General features: G+C 47.0%; 1 protein-coding gene across 3 annotated transcripts in view; it reads right to left on the reverse strand.

The window, feature by feature from the left end:
* ASCC2 (activating signal cointegrator 1 complex subunit 2) overlaps nt 1–22,241 on the reverse strand; it is a 1,015,237-nt gene that overhangs the window by 420,370 nt on the left and 572,626 nt on the right. For all 3 annotated transcript variants that reach the window (XM_069619287.1, XM_069619286.1, XM_069619285.1), the window contains 3 exons: nt 13,603–13,710; nt 12,826–12,894; nt 11,925–11,997 (listed from right to left, as the gene is read on the reverse strand). In XM_069619287.1, coding sequence (XP_069475388.1) covers nt 11,925–11,997; nt 12,826–12,894; nt 13,603–13,710 — 250 coding nt within the window. The remainder of the gene's footprint in view (nt 1–11,924; nt 11,998–12,825; nt 12,895–13,602; nt 13,711–22,241) is intronic.

Raw genomic sequence — 22,241 nt, forward strand, 5'->3', positions numbered from 1 at the left:
TTACATTTCAAAACATTGAGATGCTATTATGGTCACTCAAAGTTGTGGGATTTATTTGAAATTTTAAAACTTCTGAGATAAGAGGTTGATTCACATAAATGTAATCAATTATTGCCGAGGTGTTACCTCTGTGCCACGTCGGTTGAGGGGGCGTGTCATCTGCAAATGAGCCGGTTAACATTTGAAAATTATACATTTCAATGAAATGTTTCCAGAATGTCAATCTGTTACAATGCTTGTTTTGATCAGTAATGCAGGTTTAAATCTCCTGTTATGATGACATATATAAGAGTCTTATCAACACACACTAGATCCATTAGGGAATTCATGTCTCTCATAAATGTATGGTCGGAAATATCAGCGGGGTTCCAATATACGTTTATCAAGGCGTATGATATGTTGGCAACCTTTAGCTTTATCATCTGCAAGAAGGGGTTTGGAAATGACCAATCTTCAGATTTAAATAGCAGATCTTGTTTAACAGCTATAAGGAGCCCTGATGTTGGTCTCCCATGATTACATTTTTGGGCTAAATTCAAATGTATATTATATTTATCCCAAGTTGGGATAGTAGTGAGCCACGTTTCTTGAAATGTGGCTATATCAATATTGTCAAGACTTGGGTCAAAATTATTTAGAAGATGACGGAACCCTCTTGTATTCCAACTAGTTAGGGAGACACGAGTTCACTTAATAGATTAATAATAATAATTAATAATAATTAGGCATTTATATAGCTCTACGAACCCTCGGGTATCTGAGCGCTGCTTATTATTACCCACGGTGTGTGGTGCTCATTTATCGACCTCAGAAGGATGAAATGCTGAGATTCGCCCCGCCGGGATTCGAACCTGCTCTTAACAGGCTCTACACGGATGCCAAAGCGAGCACTCTACTCGCTGTGCCACTTGACCGGCTTGACCGATTGACCTAGTTAGTGCGAATTCTGATTCAGATGACAATTGCAGGATCTTCCAGAGCCTTCTTCGGGGCCGTGGGTAACACTCTTTACATTGACCTTCTCATGAGTAATGGCAGATAGTGACAAATTTACTGTTGGGACTTTAGATGGCAGTTGACTCACTTCAATAATAAATCCCAAATCATACAAATGATTATTGGCTGACCATATCGTGTTAACAGCCACTCTAGAATTAATCCACAGTTTTACCGAGGAGAGTATGTTTGCATCTTCAAACTCCACTAGTTGAATGTCAGCAGAATGAATGTCTTCCAGTTCTGGAATTTCCGCAAAGATGGTAAGGATGGATTTACAATTTAAATCATATTGCACGTTTGGAGGTTGGCGACATGAGATGATCAGTGAATGTAATGCTGGAAGTTTTGGGTCACATCTGAAAGATTTTTTCGGTTGTATCGGATGAAGTCTATCATTGACAGGTTATGGGACTGTTGATATTTTTTTGTCGAAGGAGTTTGCAATGGTTGTTTCTATCAACCGTTGAAGTTCCGGGACCAGTGCTGAAATGAGGTTTTTACCTTCGAGCTCGGTGGTAACTTGTGACACTGTTCCTGTCAGTGTTGGTAGTTCAGCTGAGCAAGTCTGAGTGGCGAGTCTGGTATAATTATGCCCAAAAGATGTTTGAACCAAGGGATAAGCATTAGAAATCTCAACTTCACTGTCAGAAGCTTGACAACTGTTTGTAGCTCTATCTAGTGCAGATGTCTCGTATTTCTGTGGAAGGGGTTTTCTACCTGACTCGCAATGAGTGAGATACTTTTGCGCTGGTTGCGCTGACATATAAGCAGCAACAGCGTGCCAAATCTCCTTTCTGTGTACTTCAAGGATCTGCTGCGAGGATCCATGCAAAAGAGTATCTTGATCAATATGATTTTTATTTCCTTGTACCGAGATAGTTGGAATGTGCTCTGTGCTAATTAGAGCAGTTGCAGGTCCATCTTCAACAAATTTCACTTGATGGTCATCAAATGACGAGTTTGTCTTATTTTTACTGTTAGCACTGTCTTGACGGGCTAATGCTTGCAGATGATATAGTCTGGAAATTGCATTTGAAACCAGTGTGGCACCCTTCTGCGAAGCTGTTAAAGATCTAATGAATCGCTTAGTTGTAGAGGTGCAAACATTTTTGGAGGGAACCATATTTTGTTTTTTTCCTGTTTTTCATTGGCTCTGCAACCTTTTCTAGCTCTGAATTGGAATGAGGAATTGGAGCGATAGATCCTCTCTCTGAATCAAAGAGCAGTGGCTTTGCATCTTGTTTTTGTCTTACGTCCATATGTTTTTCTTTCTCTGACCCATTTAAGCTCAGAGTTCTAAACTTTCCGGCGCCAAGTTTTATTTCTACCGTGCAGTCCAACTTTTCTTGACAATTTCTTAAGAAAATGGGAGCAATTTTTTAAAAGGTCTTAGCAGCTTCAATGATCACATCTCTAGCTGGAGCCGGAATGGTCATTACTTTAGGACCTTTTTGAGGAAGATGGGAGCTATTTTTAGGTTCACTTTCAGAAATGGTAATGTTGTACCTGTAGTTTGCTCAGACATCACTTTACTAGTTTGTGAACTTGTGGATGTCATGGGAACTATTTTCCTTTCACCCTCCTTGTCTTTATTAGAAGCTGCCTCTTGATCTTGATTATTAACTACAATCTTACTCTTAATCTTTTTTCGAGTCTGGGATTTTTTTCCACATTTCTTTTCAGCAACTTTCTCTAGTAATCTTTTCTTTCTTCTGGCTTCTCTCTTCCTTTCTTTCTTACCACCTAGCGAGGAGATCCGTTGTGGGTAAGATGTTTTTTGTTGAATTTGATTTTCATCTCGGGTTATAGATGAACAAGTTACTCTCTTACCTGGTAACTTTCTTTCGATGGGATGGTCCGACGACGTTTTCCATATCTATGACAGTAATCACCACAGCTGGAAAAGTTTGGCGTCTGCGTCCTGCGTCGATGCGCCGTTCTCGAGGACCTCCTCCGACGGCCGACGTCACTGGATGTTATAAGTAGGACGCACAATGCCCGTAGCCTCAGTTGTAGTTTTTTCCCAGAACGTGTGCCACCAGTCTTCTGCCAGTCTGACACACAAAGCCTTGCGGAAACATAAGCTGCAATCGCATAAGAAATTCTGTAGCGGGGAAGGTAGGGAGGGAGCGATATGGAATACGTCGTCGGACCATCCCATCGAAAGAACGTTACCAGGTAAGAGAGTAACTTGTTCTTCGAGGGGATTGGGTCCTCCGACGTATTCCATATCTATGGCAGACTCCCAAAGCAGTAAGTACCAATGCAAGGAGGTGGGAAAATAATTTAGAAAACAGAAATTTAGCATGCCCAATCAAATTGCGGAGTAAAGGACCGCCTTGCCAAAGGCCAGATCCTGCCCCCGGATAGAATCGAGGGAATAGTGACGTACAAAAGTATGTACCGAAGCCCCGGTGGCTGCATCACAGATTTTGCTAATAGGAACACCCCTCTGCAGGGCAGTAGAGGCAGCCATACCCCTGGTAGAATGGGCCTGTAAGCCGACCGGTGGGTCCTTACCCACCAAGCGGTAACACAGAGATAGCCAAAATAATCCAGCGAGACAAAGTCTGTTTCGTCACAGCCTGTCCCAAACGCTTTCCAGCGTAACCAATAAAGAGCTGATCGTCCACTCTGACCCGGGACATGCGTGAAATATAAAAGCTTAATGCTCTCCTAGGATCAGGCCTATGGAGCCTCTCCTCTTCCTTACCAGGATGTGGAGGAGGATAAAATGCCAGAAGAACAACCTTCTGGCCTAAATGAAATTCCGACACCACCTTCGGAAGAAAAGAAGGACGAACTCTAAGGACAACCCTGTCCTTATGAAACACAGTGAAGGGTGGCTTAACTGAAAGTGCCTGTAACTCACTCACTCTGCGAGCGGAAGTGACCGCAACTAAAAATACAGTTTTCAGAGTTAACAGTCTCAAAGGGCATGAATGCAAAGGCTCAAACGGAGCACCCATCAGAAACTTGAGAACAAGGTTCAAATCCCAACCGGGCACCTGGAAAGGTGACGGAGGGAACACATTTGTGAGCCCTTTCAGAAATTGAGAAATTAAAGGAATTTAAAAATAGAAACACTCTTCAGACGAGCGCTTAAATATGGACGGTGGCGCCAGGTAACCTTTAATGGTACCCACTTGAAGGACCCTGTGGGCCAAAGAAAGCAAAAAAGACAGAACCATGGGAATTTCACATGCAAAAGGATCCACATTCTTAACCCTGCACCAGTCGCAGAACTTTCTCCAACGGCAACGGTACAGGGACTTTGTTGTGGGCCTTCTGGCCGAAAGCAACGGCTCCATCACGTCTTCAGGGAGGTCCCAATCCTGATACCTCAACCTCTCAGAAACCAAGTGTGAAGGTTGAGGGACCTGACCTCTGAATGGAGAACCCGTGAGAGCAGATTGTCTCGGTAGGGAAGACAACGTGTAGGGCAGATGGACAAGTTGAGAAGGTCCGGGTACCACGTCCTCCGGGCCCACGCCGGAGCAATGAGGATCATCCGCGAACCAAACCTCTGTAACCTCTGCGGTATGTTCGCGATGACGGGGACTGGAGGATACGCGTACAGCAGTGGGAAAGACCACTCCACCACGAACGCGTCTCCTAAGGCTCCGTTTGGAGGAAATTCCAACGAGCAGAACCTCTCGCACTTCCGGTTGACACTGGAGGTGAAGAGATTCACTTGAGGGGTCCCCAAAGGGCGAAGATCTCCAGGAGAATCTCCTGAGGCAACTCCCACTCGTGAGAGATCGCGCTCTGCCTGCTCAGAGTGTCCGCCGTCTCGTTTTCGTCTCCTGCCAGATGAACTGCCGAGATCGAAACTTCCTGCTGGATTGCCCAGAACCAGAGCTGCATCGCCTCCCTGCACAGAGGAAGTGACCCTGCCCCCCCTTTTTGTTGAGGTAGTGCATGGCCACCGTGTTGTCCGCCAGGCTCAGGACATTCTTTCCTCGCACAGTCGGCAGAAAAGCCTTCAGGGCTAGCCTGACGGCCCTCAGCTCCAACAGATTGATATGGAGTCTGGACTCCGACGGAGACCAACGACCGCTGACTGTCAACTCGTTGGCATGAGCTCCCCATCCCGTGAGGGATGCGTCCGTCACGATCATCACCTCCGGCCAGGGCAGCCAAAATGGTGCCCCCTCATCAGATTGCCTTCTTCGGCCCACCACAGAAGGTCCTGGGCGACCGAAGACGGCACCTGAACAGGGTCCGACATCCTGCCGGAGGACTGAGACCACTGGAGCTTGAGTGCCCATCGCAACCTGGCCTCTGGCACAAGAAGAATGCAGGATGCCATGAGGCCGAGCAGTCTCAAGAACTCGAACGCTGGGAGAGTCTAGGCAAGTTGAAACTTGCGCACCATCTGCTGAATGTGATGAGTCCTCACCTGGGGAGGAAAACACTGCCCCAGGGACGTGTCGAGCACTGCTTTGATGTACTGGAGCCTCTTGAGTTGGTGTCAAATGGGACTTCTTTAAGTTGAGGGAGAAGCCCAGCTTGTGGAGGGAGTGGCAGGTGACTGACAGATGATCCAGGACTTGCTCGGGAGAGCCGCCCTGATCAACCAATCGTCCAGGTAGGGGTAGACGTGAATCCCCCCCTTTCCTGAGGTGCGCTGCCACCACTACCATGAGCTTGGTGAAGACCCTCGGGCGGAGGTCAATCCGAACGGCAGGACCCGAAACTGAAAGTGCGAGTCGCCAACCGCAAACCTCAGGTACTTCTTGTGCTTTGGATGGATCGGCACATGAAAATAAGCGTCCTTGAGGTCGAGAGACACCAACCAGTCCTCAAGTTGAAGGGCCTGGAGGACTTGAGAAAGAGTGACCATCTTGAACTTGTCCTTCCTGAGGAGTTTGTTCAAACCGCGCAAGTCCATGATGGGTCCCAATCCCCCGTCTTTCTTGGAAATCAAAAAATAAGGGGAATACCATCCCTTGTTCCTCTCTGCTACAGGCACCAGTTCTATGGCGCCTTTCTCCAGCAGGGATTGAATTTCCTGCGCAATGAGCGGATCCGGACTCTTCAAAGAGAGATTCCCGGTGGATTGTCTTGAGGCCTCTGCCGGAAAGGAAGACAGTAGCCGTGGGTTATGATCTCCAGAACCCACACATCTGAAGTAATGGCACGCCATTCTCCAAGATGCTGCGCCAGCCTTCCCCCAACCGGCGAACCATGGGACATGGCCTCAAGACTGAGCTGAAGCGGCTGCGGCGCTGCCTGAGGGCAAAGAGGCAACAGCCCGAGCGGCCTTGGCACGTCGAGTACCTTGTTTTCCACCTCTGGCACTCCTACGGTGGTCCCTTTGACTGGCAGCTCCTCTCGCTTTACCAAAGGACGAGTAATAACGAAAGGAACCTCCCCTCCATTGCTGTACCCTAGGACAAAAAGGCAGAGGTTGTCGAACTGCAGCGCCAAACGACTTCACTGCAGCTTTGGAAGTCTGCAACCTCTCAAGGCTCTCGTCAGCCTTGCTGCCAAAAAGATGTACCTCGTCAAAGGGCATGTCAAGGAGCCGGGCCTGTACATCAGGAGCAAACCTCGACTTCCACAACCATGCAAACCTGTGCATCACGGTGCTCGCCGCCATGGACCAGCTGATGCAATATGCCATGTCCAAACCCGACTGAACGGCCTCACACATAGCATCCTTGACATCCTGAACCATGGCAAGGAAACCATCCCGTTCATACCCTTCGGGAATATGTTCAGCCGCCAAGGAAACACAGTTCCACAGAGTGCGCGTGAAACGAGACAAGGCACAAATGGAGTTGGCCGCTTGAAGCGCCATACCCCCAGCAGAAAACACTTTCTTCGCCCAGCCGTCAAAACGCTTGTTGTCCCTATCAGGGGGGATGGTAGGGTACGACGCCTGCTTTGCCAGGGCCGTAGCCGCCTGCACCACCAAACTCTCCGGAGTAGGGTGCTTGGACAAGTAGCAGGGGTCACTGCTTGCTGGGCGGTATTTTCGCATCAAAGACTTTCTCACTGCCGGGAGACTCTCCGGAGCAGTCCAAGCCGCTGCCACCCTTCTTTGCAGAGCCATATGGAATGGCAGTACTGGGTCAGTTGGTGGACCAATGTCGAGGATATCCGTAAGGTCATCCTGAACAAGCTCCCCTGGGGGAGCACACCATCCTAAGTACTCGGTGACCCGTGACATAAGGCGCCGGTACGAAGATATGGCATGAGTGCCAGGCTCAGGCCTACAAAACTCAACTTCCGGAGAGGTATCCAGCCCACTAACATCATGCAGGGACCGCCTCAGGTCCTCAAACTGGCTATGGCCCGAGAGAATCTCGTCAGGCACCATGTCAGGCACCATGCCATCATCAGAGCCCTCATCCACCTCTGAAATGAATTCCAGATGGTGGTAAGAAGGCGCAGAACTGGAACCAAAGCCAAGCTTGACCTTGGCCAGAGCCTTCCTAGGTGGTTCCCCCTAGCCACAGGGTACCCCCTTCGACACAGCCCCGAAAGGCGTTGAGGGAATCGGCGCCGATGTCGAGAGAATCGGCGTCGACGACAGACGCGGCACCGATGGCATCGACACAGGCCTCGAGGGAGGAGCCCGGAGCGTGTCCCTCGACATCCTGGGCACCGATGGCGTTGACGACCTTGGCGCCACAGGCGTCGATGTCTTCTTTGAAGACTTCACAGGTTCACGCGGTCTCGAGCGCGTCGAGGACTGGGACCTGGACAGGGCATGCCGAGAACGATTCCCCTTGTCCGAGCGGGACCTTTCCCGCGAATCGTGACGACCACCCGAGCCCAAAGGCGAGCGGCGTCTCTTGGCTGATCACGACCGACCCCACTCGGAGGCGCGGACGGTTCAGTGCCCTGCGATTCGAGAATCGCCAACATGTTCTTCCCGAAGGAAGCCCATTCCTCCAGTGTCACATGCACATGCTTGGTGGGGTAAGCGACCCGCTGAAGGGCGGAGTCCTCGGATGAGGACGGGGAAGGCGACCGATGACGACGGCGCTTCCGGGAGTGCCTCGAAGAGGCAGAGGAGTGGCGAGACCGACTCCGGGACCGAGACCCACTGGACTTCCGACAACAACGCAGAGAGTCACCCCTCGAGTCATCCGTCGAAAGCCCCGCAGACCTCGACTTCCGGGGCTCGAACACTTACCGATAACTTCTTCGTGCGCTCCCGCAAGGCTTTTGACGTGAGCGACTGGCAGTCGACACAGTCATCCGTGTCATGGGCCTCCCTGAGGCACCAGAGGCAGGCGTCGTGTGAGTCCGTGACCGACATCTTGGACCCACAGTCCCCACACTTTTTAAAGCCCGGACGCGGTTTGGAAGACGAGGTAGACATCTTCACGAAGAAATCGTACACAAACAGGTTCGAAGAATCGAGATGAACAACAGAAACTCCAAAGAGTCGAGGCGTACTGAGATTCATGAAGCGAACACGTTTGCGGAAAAAACGGAACTGAGGCTACAGGCGTCATGCGTCCTACTTATAACATCCAGTGACGTCGGCCGTCGGAGGAGGTCCTCGAGGACGGCGCATTGACGTCATCGACGCAGGAGGCAGACGCCAAAAATGTTCCCAAGCAGCACAGCTGTGGTGATTACTGTCATAGATATGGAATACGTCGGAGGACCCAATCCCTTCGAACCAATGGTTGGGTGTGTGTTTGAGGGGTCTTGATCTTGACAGTCAACACTCACGTTGGCCAATCTTCGAAATTCCTCTAGAATGGATTCAGATAAGGGAGTGTCGTACATGGGTAAGTTTGTTTCTTCATTGACAGCTTTGGGGGGCAAATCCAAGTCTTTACTATTGGACATTTGTAATTGTATCAGAAGCTCTTGTAGTGTAAGTCTATTTGCATCCTCTAGGCTATTTTTAAGAGCCATAGATCTTTGAATCGCAGAGAGGTCCATACCCTGTTTTGCTGATTCCACTTTCAGTTCTTGTATTTCTTGCAAGACGTTAGTGTTAATGAGAATGCAACATCCAACCATGGCTCCATCCAAAGAAGTGACCTCCTTTGTCAGTTCGAGCAAGGAGCCAGTTTGGGACTGGACCTCACCTTTCAACAGTTCGAAGACGGTTACCAGTGAGTTAAATACATAATTAAGTGCACTCAATGTATGATCAGTAGATCCAAGCAGAGTTTGAGCAGAGTCTACTTGCAAGTTCTGGTCTTCAGATAGTACTTGAGGCATTAACAAGTTATATTCTTGATCAAGAACTAATGATTCCAGTGCTTTTTCCGTGTTGGAAAGATCTAGCTTCTCCAAAATGTGTGCACTTGTATTAAAGTCCGATGATGTTAATACAGAACTGCTTTAAATAATTGAAGATTCACCATGGGTTACCATTGGGGCAGCTTCATTTTGGGATATTCTTCCCCCAAAATGTTCTTCAATTTTCTTCTGTATTTTTGTTGTTGTTACAGTAAATTCAAGCCCCTTTTTCCAATTTTCTATCAAGGGGATACGTTCTTCATGTACTCCAAGCTTTCTGATTGGCGTAGAATTGGCGGGATCCATGTGAATTTGTGCTGCTGTTTGTTGGTTCCCTATATGAGATGGAGGATCCCTCATAGCCGTTACTGGGGGGCCCATCGAGCCATTATTAGTACAACAATTCGGTGCAACGGGCTCCTCCCATTCAGAAGCTCGATGGTCATCCTCAGTTGGATTACTCCGCAGTTTCATAATCACGTGTATGTTCACGTGTTATTATCACAACCTTTTGGTTGTTTGCCTTTCTCTGGACTTGAACTAAATAAGTAAATAACCTTTATTAAAATGAGGTTACTTACTTTCACCTAGCCAGCCGAATCAAAGGAACCTACATCCCACGGTCTTCAGCCGCAAGGAGTATGTTTTTTATTGAACTCGCTTTATGCAAAATTAGGAGTAAAGGCTAAGAGATATGCAGCTCCAAGGCAAAAGCCTGCAGTCACTGCATATAATCTCAATAATAAAGTTCAGTCATAGATTATAGTCAGCATAGACAGTGCAGACTTCTATGTAACAGCACAAGCCAGCTTAAAAGAACCCGCAAGAGGACTAACTAGAGACACTGTGGCAATTCACTGCAAGATAGTCAAGGCAAAAACAGGCATGTTGTTGGGCAGGTTGCCGGATATATACCCGTCAAAAATCGTGGTCAAGCAATAAATGTCAAGTAGCTAGTAGCACTGAAGATATCAACACACAGTAAACGAAAATTGGACTTTAACAAGAGCAATCTTCACCTTTGTTTTTACGGACAGTTTCAAAAATGCAGATAAAACAGGTAAGTTTTTTTTTTTGGGTTATTGTAATTATCCTGTTAACTGTACACAAAGCACGAAGCCTACAACCAGTCGACTGAGTACACGTTGTCACACTAGTGGTATTTCAGGAAGCATAGAGTAGATGCAACTGCCAACGCACCTCAGAGCCAAACAGCAGCAAAACAGTTCTCGCTTACCTTTACTCCGCGGCTGGGCTTAACGCCACAAGGGCTCGATGCTCTGTATTTTACTTTCTGGAATCCCGGGGGGCGTTTCTTCAGTACCACGATCCTTAAAGTGGCAGGCAGTTATTCCACAGCGCAGCGAGGGTTGCACGAGTTGGCAAATTATAAAAAGGCGACCTTCTGGTTCTCCTAGTGGTTCTCGGACAGGCTTCAAGGGCTCAAGGCTCAAGCAGTCCAACAGAGCCAACAGCAGCAAAACAGTTCTCGCTTACACAGGACGCACCGCCCTTTACTCCGCGGCCGGGCTTAACTGTAGACTAAAAAAGAAAAATCTTGAGAGCCCTTCTAAAGGCCAGATGATTTGGCAGACGTTATTGTCAGCGGCAGGTCGTTCCAAATTTGAGCAGCAGCGACTGAGATGGCCCGTCCACCAATACGCGAACAGCGAAAAGTGGGCACACATAACAAACCCGCTGTGGCAGAGCGCACATGATGGGCTGGCATATATCGGATACATTTGTCCTACAGGTGTTCAGCACCAATTCCATACAGGGCCTGATGGACAATGCACAATTACTTAAACTTGATACGCTGTGCCACCGGTAGGCAATGGAGAGCGTGCAGTACCAGAGTGATATGAGCCCCATAAGGAGACCCTGTTTCTGCCCGGCCGGACAGATTTTGAAGACGATGCAGCTGGTGGATCAAACCCTTGGGCTGCACCAGGTACAAGGCGTTACAGTAAGCCAACCGGCTGAGCACCATGGCTGCAACCACCGCAGGACGAAGGGTAGCCGGTATCAGGCGGAGCACGTTTTTAGTGTTTTTAGGTGAATATGACCTGTTTTGCACACTGCAGAGATTTGATCATTCATGGAAAGGGAGGCAGAAAGAAACACTCCAAAGTTCTTCACCTTAGTCACTGAAACCGGAAAAGGGCTGTCAAATTATCCCAACTTGTACTATTTATGTGTGCTCTTTCTGTGCAAAAACAATAATGTCCCAAATCTGTACAGACGATTGCCCATCAGTATGAAGTCAAATCCATGAGATGAAGGAGTACACTGAAATCCTGCCTCAGGAAATCAGTTTTTGAGACCTTTGAATATTTACTTTTTGTATCTATCCAGGATCCATTTGAAGAACTGCCCTAAGTAATTAATATGGGAACCATTTGTAGTTCTGCCCCACGAAAGAAGTCCTGCAGTCTTTTAAAAATCTGCCCCAGTACTATGTTCACAAGCGCTCAGAGGATCTACATCAAGGAGTCTTGAATACCCACTGAAAGGAGTGTTGGCATACATGACTTAACTATTTGCTTCTAGTATGTTTGTGGGGAGAACCTACATTTCCCCCATTCACAAACAGACTCCTAGAGTATCTGCAAGGCCTTACCTTTATCTGGGGGCCCTGGGATATCATTTAACAAACATTTGGGATGGTCATGGTATATTCCGGATAAGATTTGAAAAGGATACAGAGCAGATGATGCCTGCTGAAGTAAACTTATGTCCTCATCCACAGGGAACATTTCATCATAGTCTTTGATAAACCTATAAACACGAGTACAAAAACAATACATTCCACTAAAGAGTTGTCTAAAGAAGACTTATGCTTAAAGTAAGCTGCACACACCTGGGCGTACAGGGAACCTCACAGACTTCAGAGCCATGCAGACCCCAATTACTAAGAATTACTCAAGGTCTCCACACTCGAGTCAAGCAAAACCCTTAGTGCCATGTTCACACACAAATGCTAGGACCAAGCGTTAACTATGACCCCAGAGACAAGAACATTCAGCTTAGCCCAACAGTACCTTGTATAGAAGGGACAAACAGACACTCAGACTTTAAAGTCACACATTCACTCATTGACCCATAAGACCTAAAGTCAGGCAATTACCTTTGGATGCAACAATTGCATGATAAGAGGTGTATGTATCAATTTATCAACTATCCATAATCCCTAAAGTGTTACCTAAAACTTTGAGAGCCTCAAGGTAAATACAAACACCTAGAGTTACAGTCAACCACCACATCCACCCCCCATACACCTCTTCACCCACACCGGGCGTCATAGACCCTGGGAACCACAGACCTACCTCTGGCCTAAGACATTCACAGCTCCCAGGACCACTTGTTCGCCCACAGTTCTTAGTTTCCCACAGACATACAGAGACACATCTCTCCCCTACATTTAAACTATAATGGTAGGACCATAGGGTTAACTGCATCTCCCCTGTATCCAAGAGCCAACCACTGTTCTTTGAGTTACAAAGCCACCTACCTGACCGTGGCCTTGCAAGAGCATACAGAACATTTAACCATATCATACAGAACAGACCTTGGCAGCCACAGCAAAAAGCCTTTTGGAGGACTCACCTCCTTTCCTGCAACAGTGTGGTGAAGATCTCTAAAAATGCTTCTACAAACGTATGGATATTCTCATTGCTAAAAGAAACAAAATCAACTATTATGCAACATGTTATGGCATTCATAAACACCCTAACAACATCTTACATTTTGTTTTGGAGTTAAGTGCAAGTCACAGGCAACTTTACCTGAACTATCAGCTGCTGCCCATATTCACTCTGGTGTAAGAGACAGCTAACAGCACCACTGTCTGACCTGTAACAGTAATGTTTTGAGGCAGTGCTAAGTACCACCACCACACCCACACATCTGCAGTTGCACTACAGCGCTCACACACACCACTTTCTATTCCTACACTGGCAATGGTAATTAATGTCAGCAGTGCTGTACCAGAGCAGTCCTTATTCCATGGTTATGCATTGAAGTAAGTGCCCTCTGCAGTATTTTGACCAGCCTCTAAAGCCAGAGGCCCAACCCTATAATATTGCCCCTTTCCATTCTACCTTGGTAGGCACCTAATGCAGTTATTGCAGTGCCTCCTGTGTTAGTGTTAAGTACAGTTCTTTGCGCACTGTAAGTGGTAAGAGCAGTAACTGTGCCCAGCAGATATCCTAGTACTACATTGCCTTTCCTCAGAGAAGTATCAGAGTTGTGTAAAACCTGCTTTACGTAGTCGTCACAGCACCACCTTTCAGTGCAAGCAACCATAACTGTCTTGCTCTAATGGCTATATGCTAGTTGTGTGTCTACCAGTTGGAACTGCAATGGCAAAATTCATAACTGTACCTTCTCTCTAATATTGGTTGAAGACAAGTCTGGTTAATTATAATATGTGATATCTCCATCATCTTCCTTCTGGAATGGGATAGTCTTCTCCACATGGCCATCTGTAAGCTAGAAGCAAGACATGAGATTTGTGAATTGGCTGAAGGAAACATAGGACGAAATAAAGTGTTCTTCCTACAAAAATTATTTGGACGTGGCACAGTATTGCCCAAAAAGCCTCCCTTGGCAGCACACAACGCAAAACAAAGCCAACTATCTTAACATAATTCAAGAGGGGGAACAGCGTTCTCTGGAAAAGGTGTGATGCAGAGAGCGAATTGTGAACACACAATAGATACTAGCCTACTAGGATAAAAGAGAGACACCTTGTGTCATGGTAGATAGGAGTGGTACATTCTAGACTAAAGGAGGCCATCAATGAGGGAAGACAGGCACATTAACCTTTCTCCAATATTGCTGAATGTGTTTCATCCGGGACTGGATTATCAGAATCACAGCACCAATCCCACCAAGAGGAATAGCAGGAGGACCTCACCCTGGTATACAAAGATTACATGGAAAACCTCCAGAGTCTTACAATTCAGTTATTTCCATTTTAACTTCAGATATACATCTAAATGTGCTACATTTGCAACTCAATTTCAATGTAGCCTACAAGGCTATCTTTTTTAGCAATTTATATTGCGTGAAACTTGCCCCATTGAGCAAGAGTGCTTCAGAAAACCATAATTGTAGCAGAAGCATTTAAAATATTTGGTACTCAGGAATAGCAGGATGGATGCAGTGGGATTAAGACAAGATTACACAAAGCAGGACTAGGATATCACTTTACATTGTGGGTTTCTGCCTATGTAAATGGCATTGCACGTTTAAAAATTGAGGTACTGGGACATAAAATCAATGGGGAGGGAAACAAGAAATCACAAGTTATTTGGTCAAGTGTCGAAGCAATGATTAGACGTCATGCCCTTCAGCTCCCAATTTGAGAAGCTTAGCCACTTCAATGCAGCTCCTCCATGAGCCAAAACTTCACTTTATGAAAAATAAGAGCTGCTGAGGAGTCTTCCAGCTCTATGCACTGGGTGTCATTAATGGCAAGCAATCACAGCTAGCTCTTACCAGGGCAGTCAGGTATCTAATAAAAGGTATACAAATTGTTGACAAGGCAGGCGCTCTGTTGCCAGTCAAGTTTTCCTGCATTAGCTTCTCCTCCAAACACACGTTTTCATGACTCCATCAATCTTCAGGGAGGATGTGTTTCTTTGCTTTTTCAGGCGTGTCTTCATTTCCTTTTCAGGTGTGGCAAGTTAATTGACTCTAAGGATTCTGGTACTTGTATTTTTCGCACTTGATTTTACTGACAGGTGACTGGAAACAACCCCTTCCATAGCACAAATCTTCCCCTTGATGGGGGCAGGGGGTAAGCCATGGTTGTGGCTCTCCATTGTAAGGCATGATGGCCCTGCTGCTGCTGCCTTTGAGCCCGGGACTCCTGGAACAATGTTTAAAAGTTGGCAAGGCAGGCGCTCTGAGAAGCTAATGCAGGAAAACTTGACTGGCAACAGAGCGCCTGCTTTGTCACCAATTTTTAAACATTGTTCCAGGAGTCAGAGATACAGAGCCGCGGGAGGACGGAGAGCCTGTGAAATCCAAATTTGCTGGAAGGCAGCAGAAAGAATGCTGAAAAGCCAGCATAACGGAGAGCATGAGAAAGGATGGGTCAAATGCGGTTTGAGAATTGGTGGTGGCGGGACCTATCACAGGGAAGCTGCAGCAAGCAGACCGGCTTCCTGTTGAGACTCTGAATAACCGAGAGAAGGCGCAATGAGAGAATGAGAGACGCACAGAGGAAGTCGTCTGAATAGTGTGGTGGAGACACAAAACTGTTAACGGACCCATAAGACCCCCAAAGACTTTCCCGGGTGAGAGCGAAGGTAACAGGGGCAGGGGATGCACGAGAAGATCACAGACAAGTATAATAAAACACAAATAACTCATCTCAGTTGTGAGGAACCAGGAATGAGACGCAGACAAAGAGGACTCATGGTATTGGTTATAGACTTCCATTAACTAATAAAGTTGTTGGAAAATGCCTCACTGTCCCTATTCTAGGAGGTATTTCCCTACCACACAATAGACACTGGCCTACTAGATGTCCCTTGATGGATAAAAGAGAAACCTTGTGCCATGGTAGCTAGGGGTGTGGCCATTACATGGTTAAAGATTCTGCCATGGATTTCGTTATTTCTGTTGTGCTGTTTTTTATTTCTTTTGTTAGGTAGGAGATGAGTTGCTGTATGTCTCCTTTGGTGGCCAGGGCTTGATTCCTTTACACAACCTCATTTTGCTGCATGGACCTGAGCTGTGACCTAGGTGCCAAGTTTCTTGCCTCCCTCCTGGAACAACATTAAGGCTTTAATATCTGCTGTGGGAAGCACCGTCTGCTTCCCTGTGGCTTTAGGCATCTCTTTGCGTTGGGGCCACTTGTTTCCTTTCTTCTTCAGGTGGGTGGGAGAGGGGGGTGTACTCCAACAAGCCCTATGGTTCGGGGGTGTGGAGGTCGGGTTTTGTTGGGAGTTATGGTGTTCCTTCCCCCCGTAACGCCCTTGTTCTTGTTTGTTTGTTTGGTAATGCGCACCAAGCCCTTATGTAGAATGGCTCAACAGAAACAAGAAATCTTAAAACTTAGCTACAGTACAAGGTAGCAATACATAGAGCAGTGATTGCAGTAGGAGCAAAAATACAGGTACAAGATACATTAAATACGAAGCAATGGTCTTGGTAAGTCAAGGAGGCATTATCATGAGTAACAATATATGCACACATACATATACAAATATGTATATACAACCTAACATGTCTACGTTAACGTGTATCCATGGTGCATGCAAATATGACAGAACAGACGACCATGCTTGTACAGTTAACCAATCTACAGTGTAGTTTGAGGGAACAAAGGGTCGTGTAGGGGCTGGAGAGGTAGAAGTGTAGTTCGGCAGTTAGGTGTCATTAGTGTGTAGCAAATTGAGTATCTTATGTCTGAATATAGGGTAGGGTTGTACTAGTCTGAGGTCAACTGGTAATTTGTTCCAACATTGTGCCGCTTTAACAGGGAAACTGGTTCCTCCTGCTGTCGAGCATTTGAACCTAGGAATCTCTAACATAAATGAGTTAGCAGATCTCGTAGGGCGGGTAGCTGTTCTACTGGTAATTTTATCCATAAGGTATGGGGGTGCTAGGTTATTCAGGCATTTGGAGGTGAGGGATGCTGTTTTGAGGATAATTCTGTCTGTTATTTTCAGCCAGTTAACCTCCTTCCTGAATTTGGTAATATGCTCTCTTTAAGGGATGTTCAATGCTGCCCTCAGGGCGTTATTCTGCAGTCTTTGGATTTTGTCTGTAATGTATTTGTTGGCTCCCGAGTACAGGGCATTACAGTAATCTAATCTTGACATGATAAGAGCGTTGGCTAGTGTGGTGCAGCTTGTTCTCGAGCGGTATGGTCTGGAAGCTCTGATGAGTTTGAAAGTGTACGTTGTGGATGAGGCAAGGGAATTGACTTGCTTTTTAAGAGTGAGAGAGGAGTCTAAGTAGAATCCTAAACTTTTAACTACAGACATCACCTTGATAGGGTTGTTATCAATGTTGAAGGATGTGTAGTTTGGGCTGAGTTTTTGGATATTAGCTTCAGAACCTAAGATTAGTAATTCCGTTTTTTTGTCATTCAGGCAGAGGCCATGGGATGCCAACCATGCCTGAATGAGGGTGTATATTTTGTTCACCAAGGCTGAGTCAGTCTCGAAGTTGCCCGACAAGGGTATGAGGATCTGTGTGTCATCTGCATAATTAGTGTAGGTGACATCTGGTCTATCCAATACCCTATCCATACCCATCACCTGTGGCGGACCTCAGGGCCCCTGTGTCTCCCCTACACTGTATAACATATTTACCAAGCCCCTTTTCGATGATCAGGATCATCTTGGTATCACCTACACTAACTATGCAGATGATACCCAGATCCTCCTTCCGCTTTCTGGAGATTATGGAAATGTAACGCTCACCTGACTCCCACGGAGGCGCTGGCCTGGTTCGCGCTGTTGTGACCTCGTCTAAGGTGATGCACAGGGGTCGGGAGACGGACTGGACCGGGCCCCAAATCTGGCTTGTCTGACTCGCAGAAGTATCCTTCTGTAGGTGAAAATAGGGGGTTAACTGTCTGTGGGGTAATGCAATCGGCCTCCCACTTACCCCTCTCACCCTCCTCAAAACCCTTCTGTGCTTCCCCGTAGCGTCTCACCTTAGGGTCTGGAAGGACGAGCTCTCCATCGTGCTTCTGATGCAGGGGCGCATTGGTATCCAGTTACTTCACTGGATTTTCGGATTGGTGAGAACCAAACTTGCTTGGCTTCCAGGTAAGTTTTTGATAAGTGGTTCCCCTTGTGTCCATGCATTAATGTTCTAATGCTAGTGTCTTTTTCCCCATAGGGGCTGGGGTACGGAATGCCGGGGAACAGGCACCGACCCGAGATGAGAGGTGAAATCCTTGTGGAAATCAGGTAAGTCTTTAATGAGCGTCTTGGTAATGTCTTTTCATTCGCTCATTAACGCTGATGTCTTTTTCCCCTTAGGGGCCAGGGTCCGAAAATGCCTGGATGCGGCGCGGACCCGAAACGAAAAGGGAATGACCCAGCAGGTAAGTCTTAACATGGAGATTTAGCTTCCCTTTTCCCTTCTTTCTCTCACCTTCGTTATTGTCTTTTTCTCCCTAGGCGCTGGGGCGCGACTGTGAATCCGGATGGTCGCTGCAGAACATGGAAGCGCCCTGTAAGGTGAGTAGAATCAGGCGCTGCAGCGATCGATGTGATGTGCTTTTAAAAATAAATGTCTTCCTTTTCAGGATCGTCGGCGAAATGTCTCCGGGATGCAGATTTAGCAGGTAAGGCCTTTTCCTTCTTCTGTTCTCTTGTTCCCTTCCTTTGCAGGTGATTCAGGATGCTGGCAGGCGTGGCAGAAGTCAGGATGCAGGAGCAGACACGGTGAGCGTCCAGCTGCTAGATGCAGAACAACGCAAAGCACGTTTGGCTGATCGGGTGTGGTTTAAATAGCCTTGGAAGAAGTTCCTAAAATGTGTCCTTCCTCCAATCAGGTATGTATCCTTCCCCGACCACGCCCGGGTGGTAAATGAGTCCCACAGGTAAAGTAGTTCCTTTCAGGCATCAAGGAGGCCGGGGTTCTGCAGCATGGTCTGCATCAGGTAAGTGCACCCAAACACTTTCATAATGAGCCTGGCACCTATGGTGCCAGGACTGACGTTTTCTATGAGCCTGGCGCCATAGGCGCCAGGACACTGTTCAAAGGGCCCCTATAAGGGGTTGCTGGGACCTTCCCCGGGGACTTGATGTCCGCTTTCGGGGACGCAGGGCCTGAGCCGGCTCCCCAGGAGCGGGCATCGTGACAGCACCCCCCCCCGACCCCCCCCAAGGCCCCTCCCAAGGTTGTTCCCTCCGGGGGTTTTGGTTTGTCTGGGAAGAGTCGGTGGAATTTCCTGACTAATTGAGATGCATGCACATGGTCACTGGGTTCCCACAACCTCTCCTGAGGTCCGTACCCCTTCCAATCAATTAGGTAGAAAAGCTTTGACCTAAACATTTTGAATCTAAAATGTTCCTCACTTCGAATTCGGGTTCCCCATCTATTTGAATAGGTTCTGGAGGTTTGAGTAGTCGGGTTCCGGGTACCACTGGTTTCAGAAGTGACACATGAAAAACAAGGTGAATTCGCATATTAGCTGGTAAATCAAGTTTAACCGCTACTGGGTTAATTATTGCCGTAATAGAATAAGGTCCCAGATATTTTGGGTTAAAAGTTCGGGGCCCTTTGAGCGGTAAATGTCTGGTAGCTAACCACACTTGATCCCCAATCTGATACGGAGGTGCTTCACTCCGATGTAGGTCAGCATTCTCCTTGTATTTTCTCTTGGCTTGTTGTAAATGCGTGGTTGCCTCTTTGAAGGCTCGGGTAATGGTAGAATACAGATGTTCTACTGCGGGCACTCCGAGGTTCTGAGGTGAGTCGAGGTTTGAGGGTGATGTCCAAACAAGGTATAAAAAGGACTATGGCCAGTTCCAGAGTGTACCGAATTATTATATGCGTATTCGGCTATCCAAAGAATGTCTTTCCAGTTGCTTTCAGATTGCTGTAACATACACCGTAAGTACTGCTCAAGGGTCTGATTTGTCCTCTCAGTCTGACCATCGGTCTGAAGGTGGTGACTGGTCGATAATCTTACGTCGATTTGTGCCATTTGACAACATTTGCGCCAGAAGTGGGAAATGAATTGGCTTCCCCGGTCAGAGATTAGTATAGATGGGAATCCATGTAGCCGAACAATATTTTCGAGGAATTCTTTGGCTAGGACAGAAGCTGATGGTAAACCTTTCAAAGGAATGAAGTGGGTCATTTTGGAAAACAAATCCACAATTACCAGAATGGTATTGTATCCCGAACAAGGAGGCAGGTCCGTAATAAAATCCATTGATAGGGTGTGCCAGGGTGCTGGCGGTACGTCTAGAGGTTGGAGGAGACCGGCTGGTCTTTTCTTTTGACCTTTATTTTGGGCGCAAACACCACAGGACATCACAAAAGATTTAACATCTTTTCGCCAAGAGGGCCACCAGAATTGTCGTTTCACCTTTTCCATTGTCTTGGCAATACCGGGGTGCCCCTCTATTAATGTATCATGATAACCGGAAATAACTAGTTCGTGTAAATCCTTGTGTGGCAGGAATAAGCGTCCTTGGTAATAAGGTAAACCATTATCTATGGTAAAGTCTGATCCCTTTTGTATCCAATCTTGTAGGACTGTAGGGTCCAGGAGTTGTTTCACTCTGACTTGAATGTCTTCAAGCGTCTGTAACGAAGTCATGCCTAGGATTCTCTGTTCAGGAATTATTGGTACTGGTTCTGAGTTTGTATCAGGTTCTCCCATTCCAATTCGGGATAAGGCGTCTGCTTTGCCGTTCTTGCAGCCAGGTCGATAGGTAATCACGAAATCAAATTCAGCGAAAAACAAAGCCCATCGGAGCTGCCGTGATGACTGAGCCTTGGCGGTTTTCAAATACTGTAAATTCCGGTGATCAGTGATCACTGTGATGGTATGTCGAGCGCCAAGCAGGTAATGCCCCCAGGCTTTAAAAGCGGACTTTATGGCTAACAGTTCTTTGTCAGTGATTGCATAATTAATCTCTGGTGCCGAGAATTTTCTGGACCAAAATGCTACGGGATGCAGTTGGTTGGTTTCGGGATCTCTTTGAGACAGAACTGCTCCCATGGATGGGCTGGATGCGTCAGTTTCGACGACATACGGGAGATCTGGACGTGGGTGTTTCAATATAGGTGCAGAGGTAAACTTAGCTTTTAAATCCTGGAAGGCCTGCTCGGCTTCTTCAGACCATTCAAAACGTTTATTTTTCCTCAAGAGTGCAGTAATGGGTTGTACTATGCGTGAAAATTCCGGGATAAACCTCCGATAGAAATTGGCAAAGCCGAGCATGCTTTGAACCCCTTTTACAGAGCTAGGTGGTGGCCATTTGAGGATGGCATCCACTTTTCTTGAGTCCATTCGGACTCCTTTGGGTGTCAGGATGAAACCGAGAAACTCAACTTCTGTGGTATGGAAAACACATTTCTCCAGTTTAGCAAATAGTTTGTGTTGGCGCAGTTTTTCCAGAACTGCCCTAACGTGTTTTCTGTGATCAGATTCCGAAGAAGAGTACACTAGAATGTCATCGATATAGACGACAACACAAACATTGATGAGTTCCCAAAGGACATCATTCATGAAGAATTGGAAGGCAGCAGGCGCATTGCACAACCCGAAGAGCATTACCTGGTATTTGAATAATCCATACTTAGTACAGAAGGCCGTTTTCCATTCGTCGCCTTCTTTTACTCACACCAGATGATATGCCCCCGGAGGTCTAACTTGGTGTATATGCAAGCGTCCTTTACCTGGTCAAGGAGTTCAGGGATCAGAGGCAGAGGATAACGGTTTTTAACCGTTATCTGATTCAATGCGCGGTAATCGATACAAGTTCTGAGGTCGCCTTCCTTTTTAGGCACGAAGAACAAAGCCGAGGATGCCGGGGACTTTGACGGGCGAATAAAACCATTGGTGAGGTATTGATCCAAATATTGTCTCAGATGCAGGTTCTCAGGTTCGGTAAGGGCATAAATCCTGCTACAAGGGGGTTGTGCACCGGGCACCAGATCGATTTGGCAATCATACGATCGATGAGGAGGTAACGTGTTGGCCTGTTCCTTTTGGAAGACGTCCTGAAAGTCTTGGTATTCCGGAGGCAATTGCATGGAGGCAGAGGTTACATATGCTAGATTAATCTTCAGGTTTTCTGGATAACAGGTTTGTGCACAATCCGGGAAGGTTATTCTCTTAGCTCGCCAATCAATTCGAGGATTATGTGTCTCTAACCAAGGAATTCCAAGAATAACTTGAAACTGTGGGGCCTTGATTACATCAAACACAACTGCCTCCCGATGGCCGTCGGGACCAATAAGAGTCACCTCAGTAGTGGAATGCGTTACCGGTCCAGAGGCAATTTCAGTTCCATTTACTGTGGTGA

The sequence above is a fragment of the Ambystoma mexicanum genome, chromosome 10, assembly GCF_040938575.1.
Source record: "Ambystoma mexicanum isolate Mex_15411 chromosome 10, UKY_AmexF1_1, whole genome shotgun sequence".
NCBI classification, from domain to species: Eukaryota; Metazoa; Chordata; class Amphibia; order Caudata; family Ambystomatidae; genus Ambystoma; species Ambystoma mexicanum.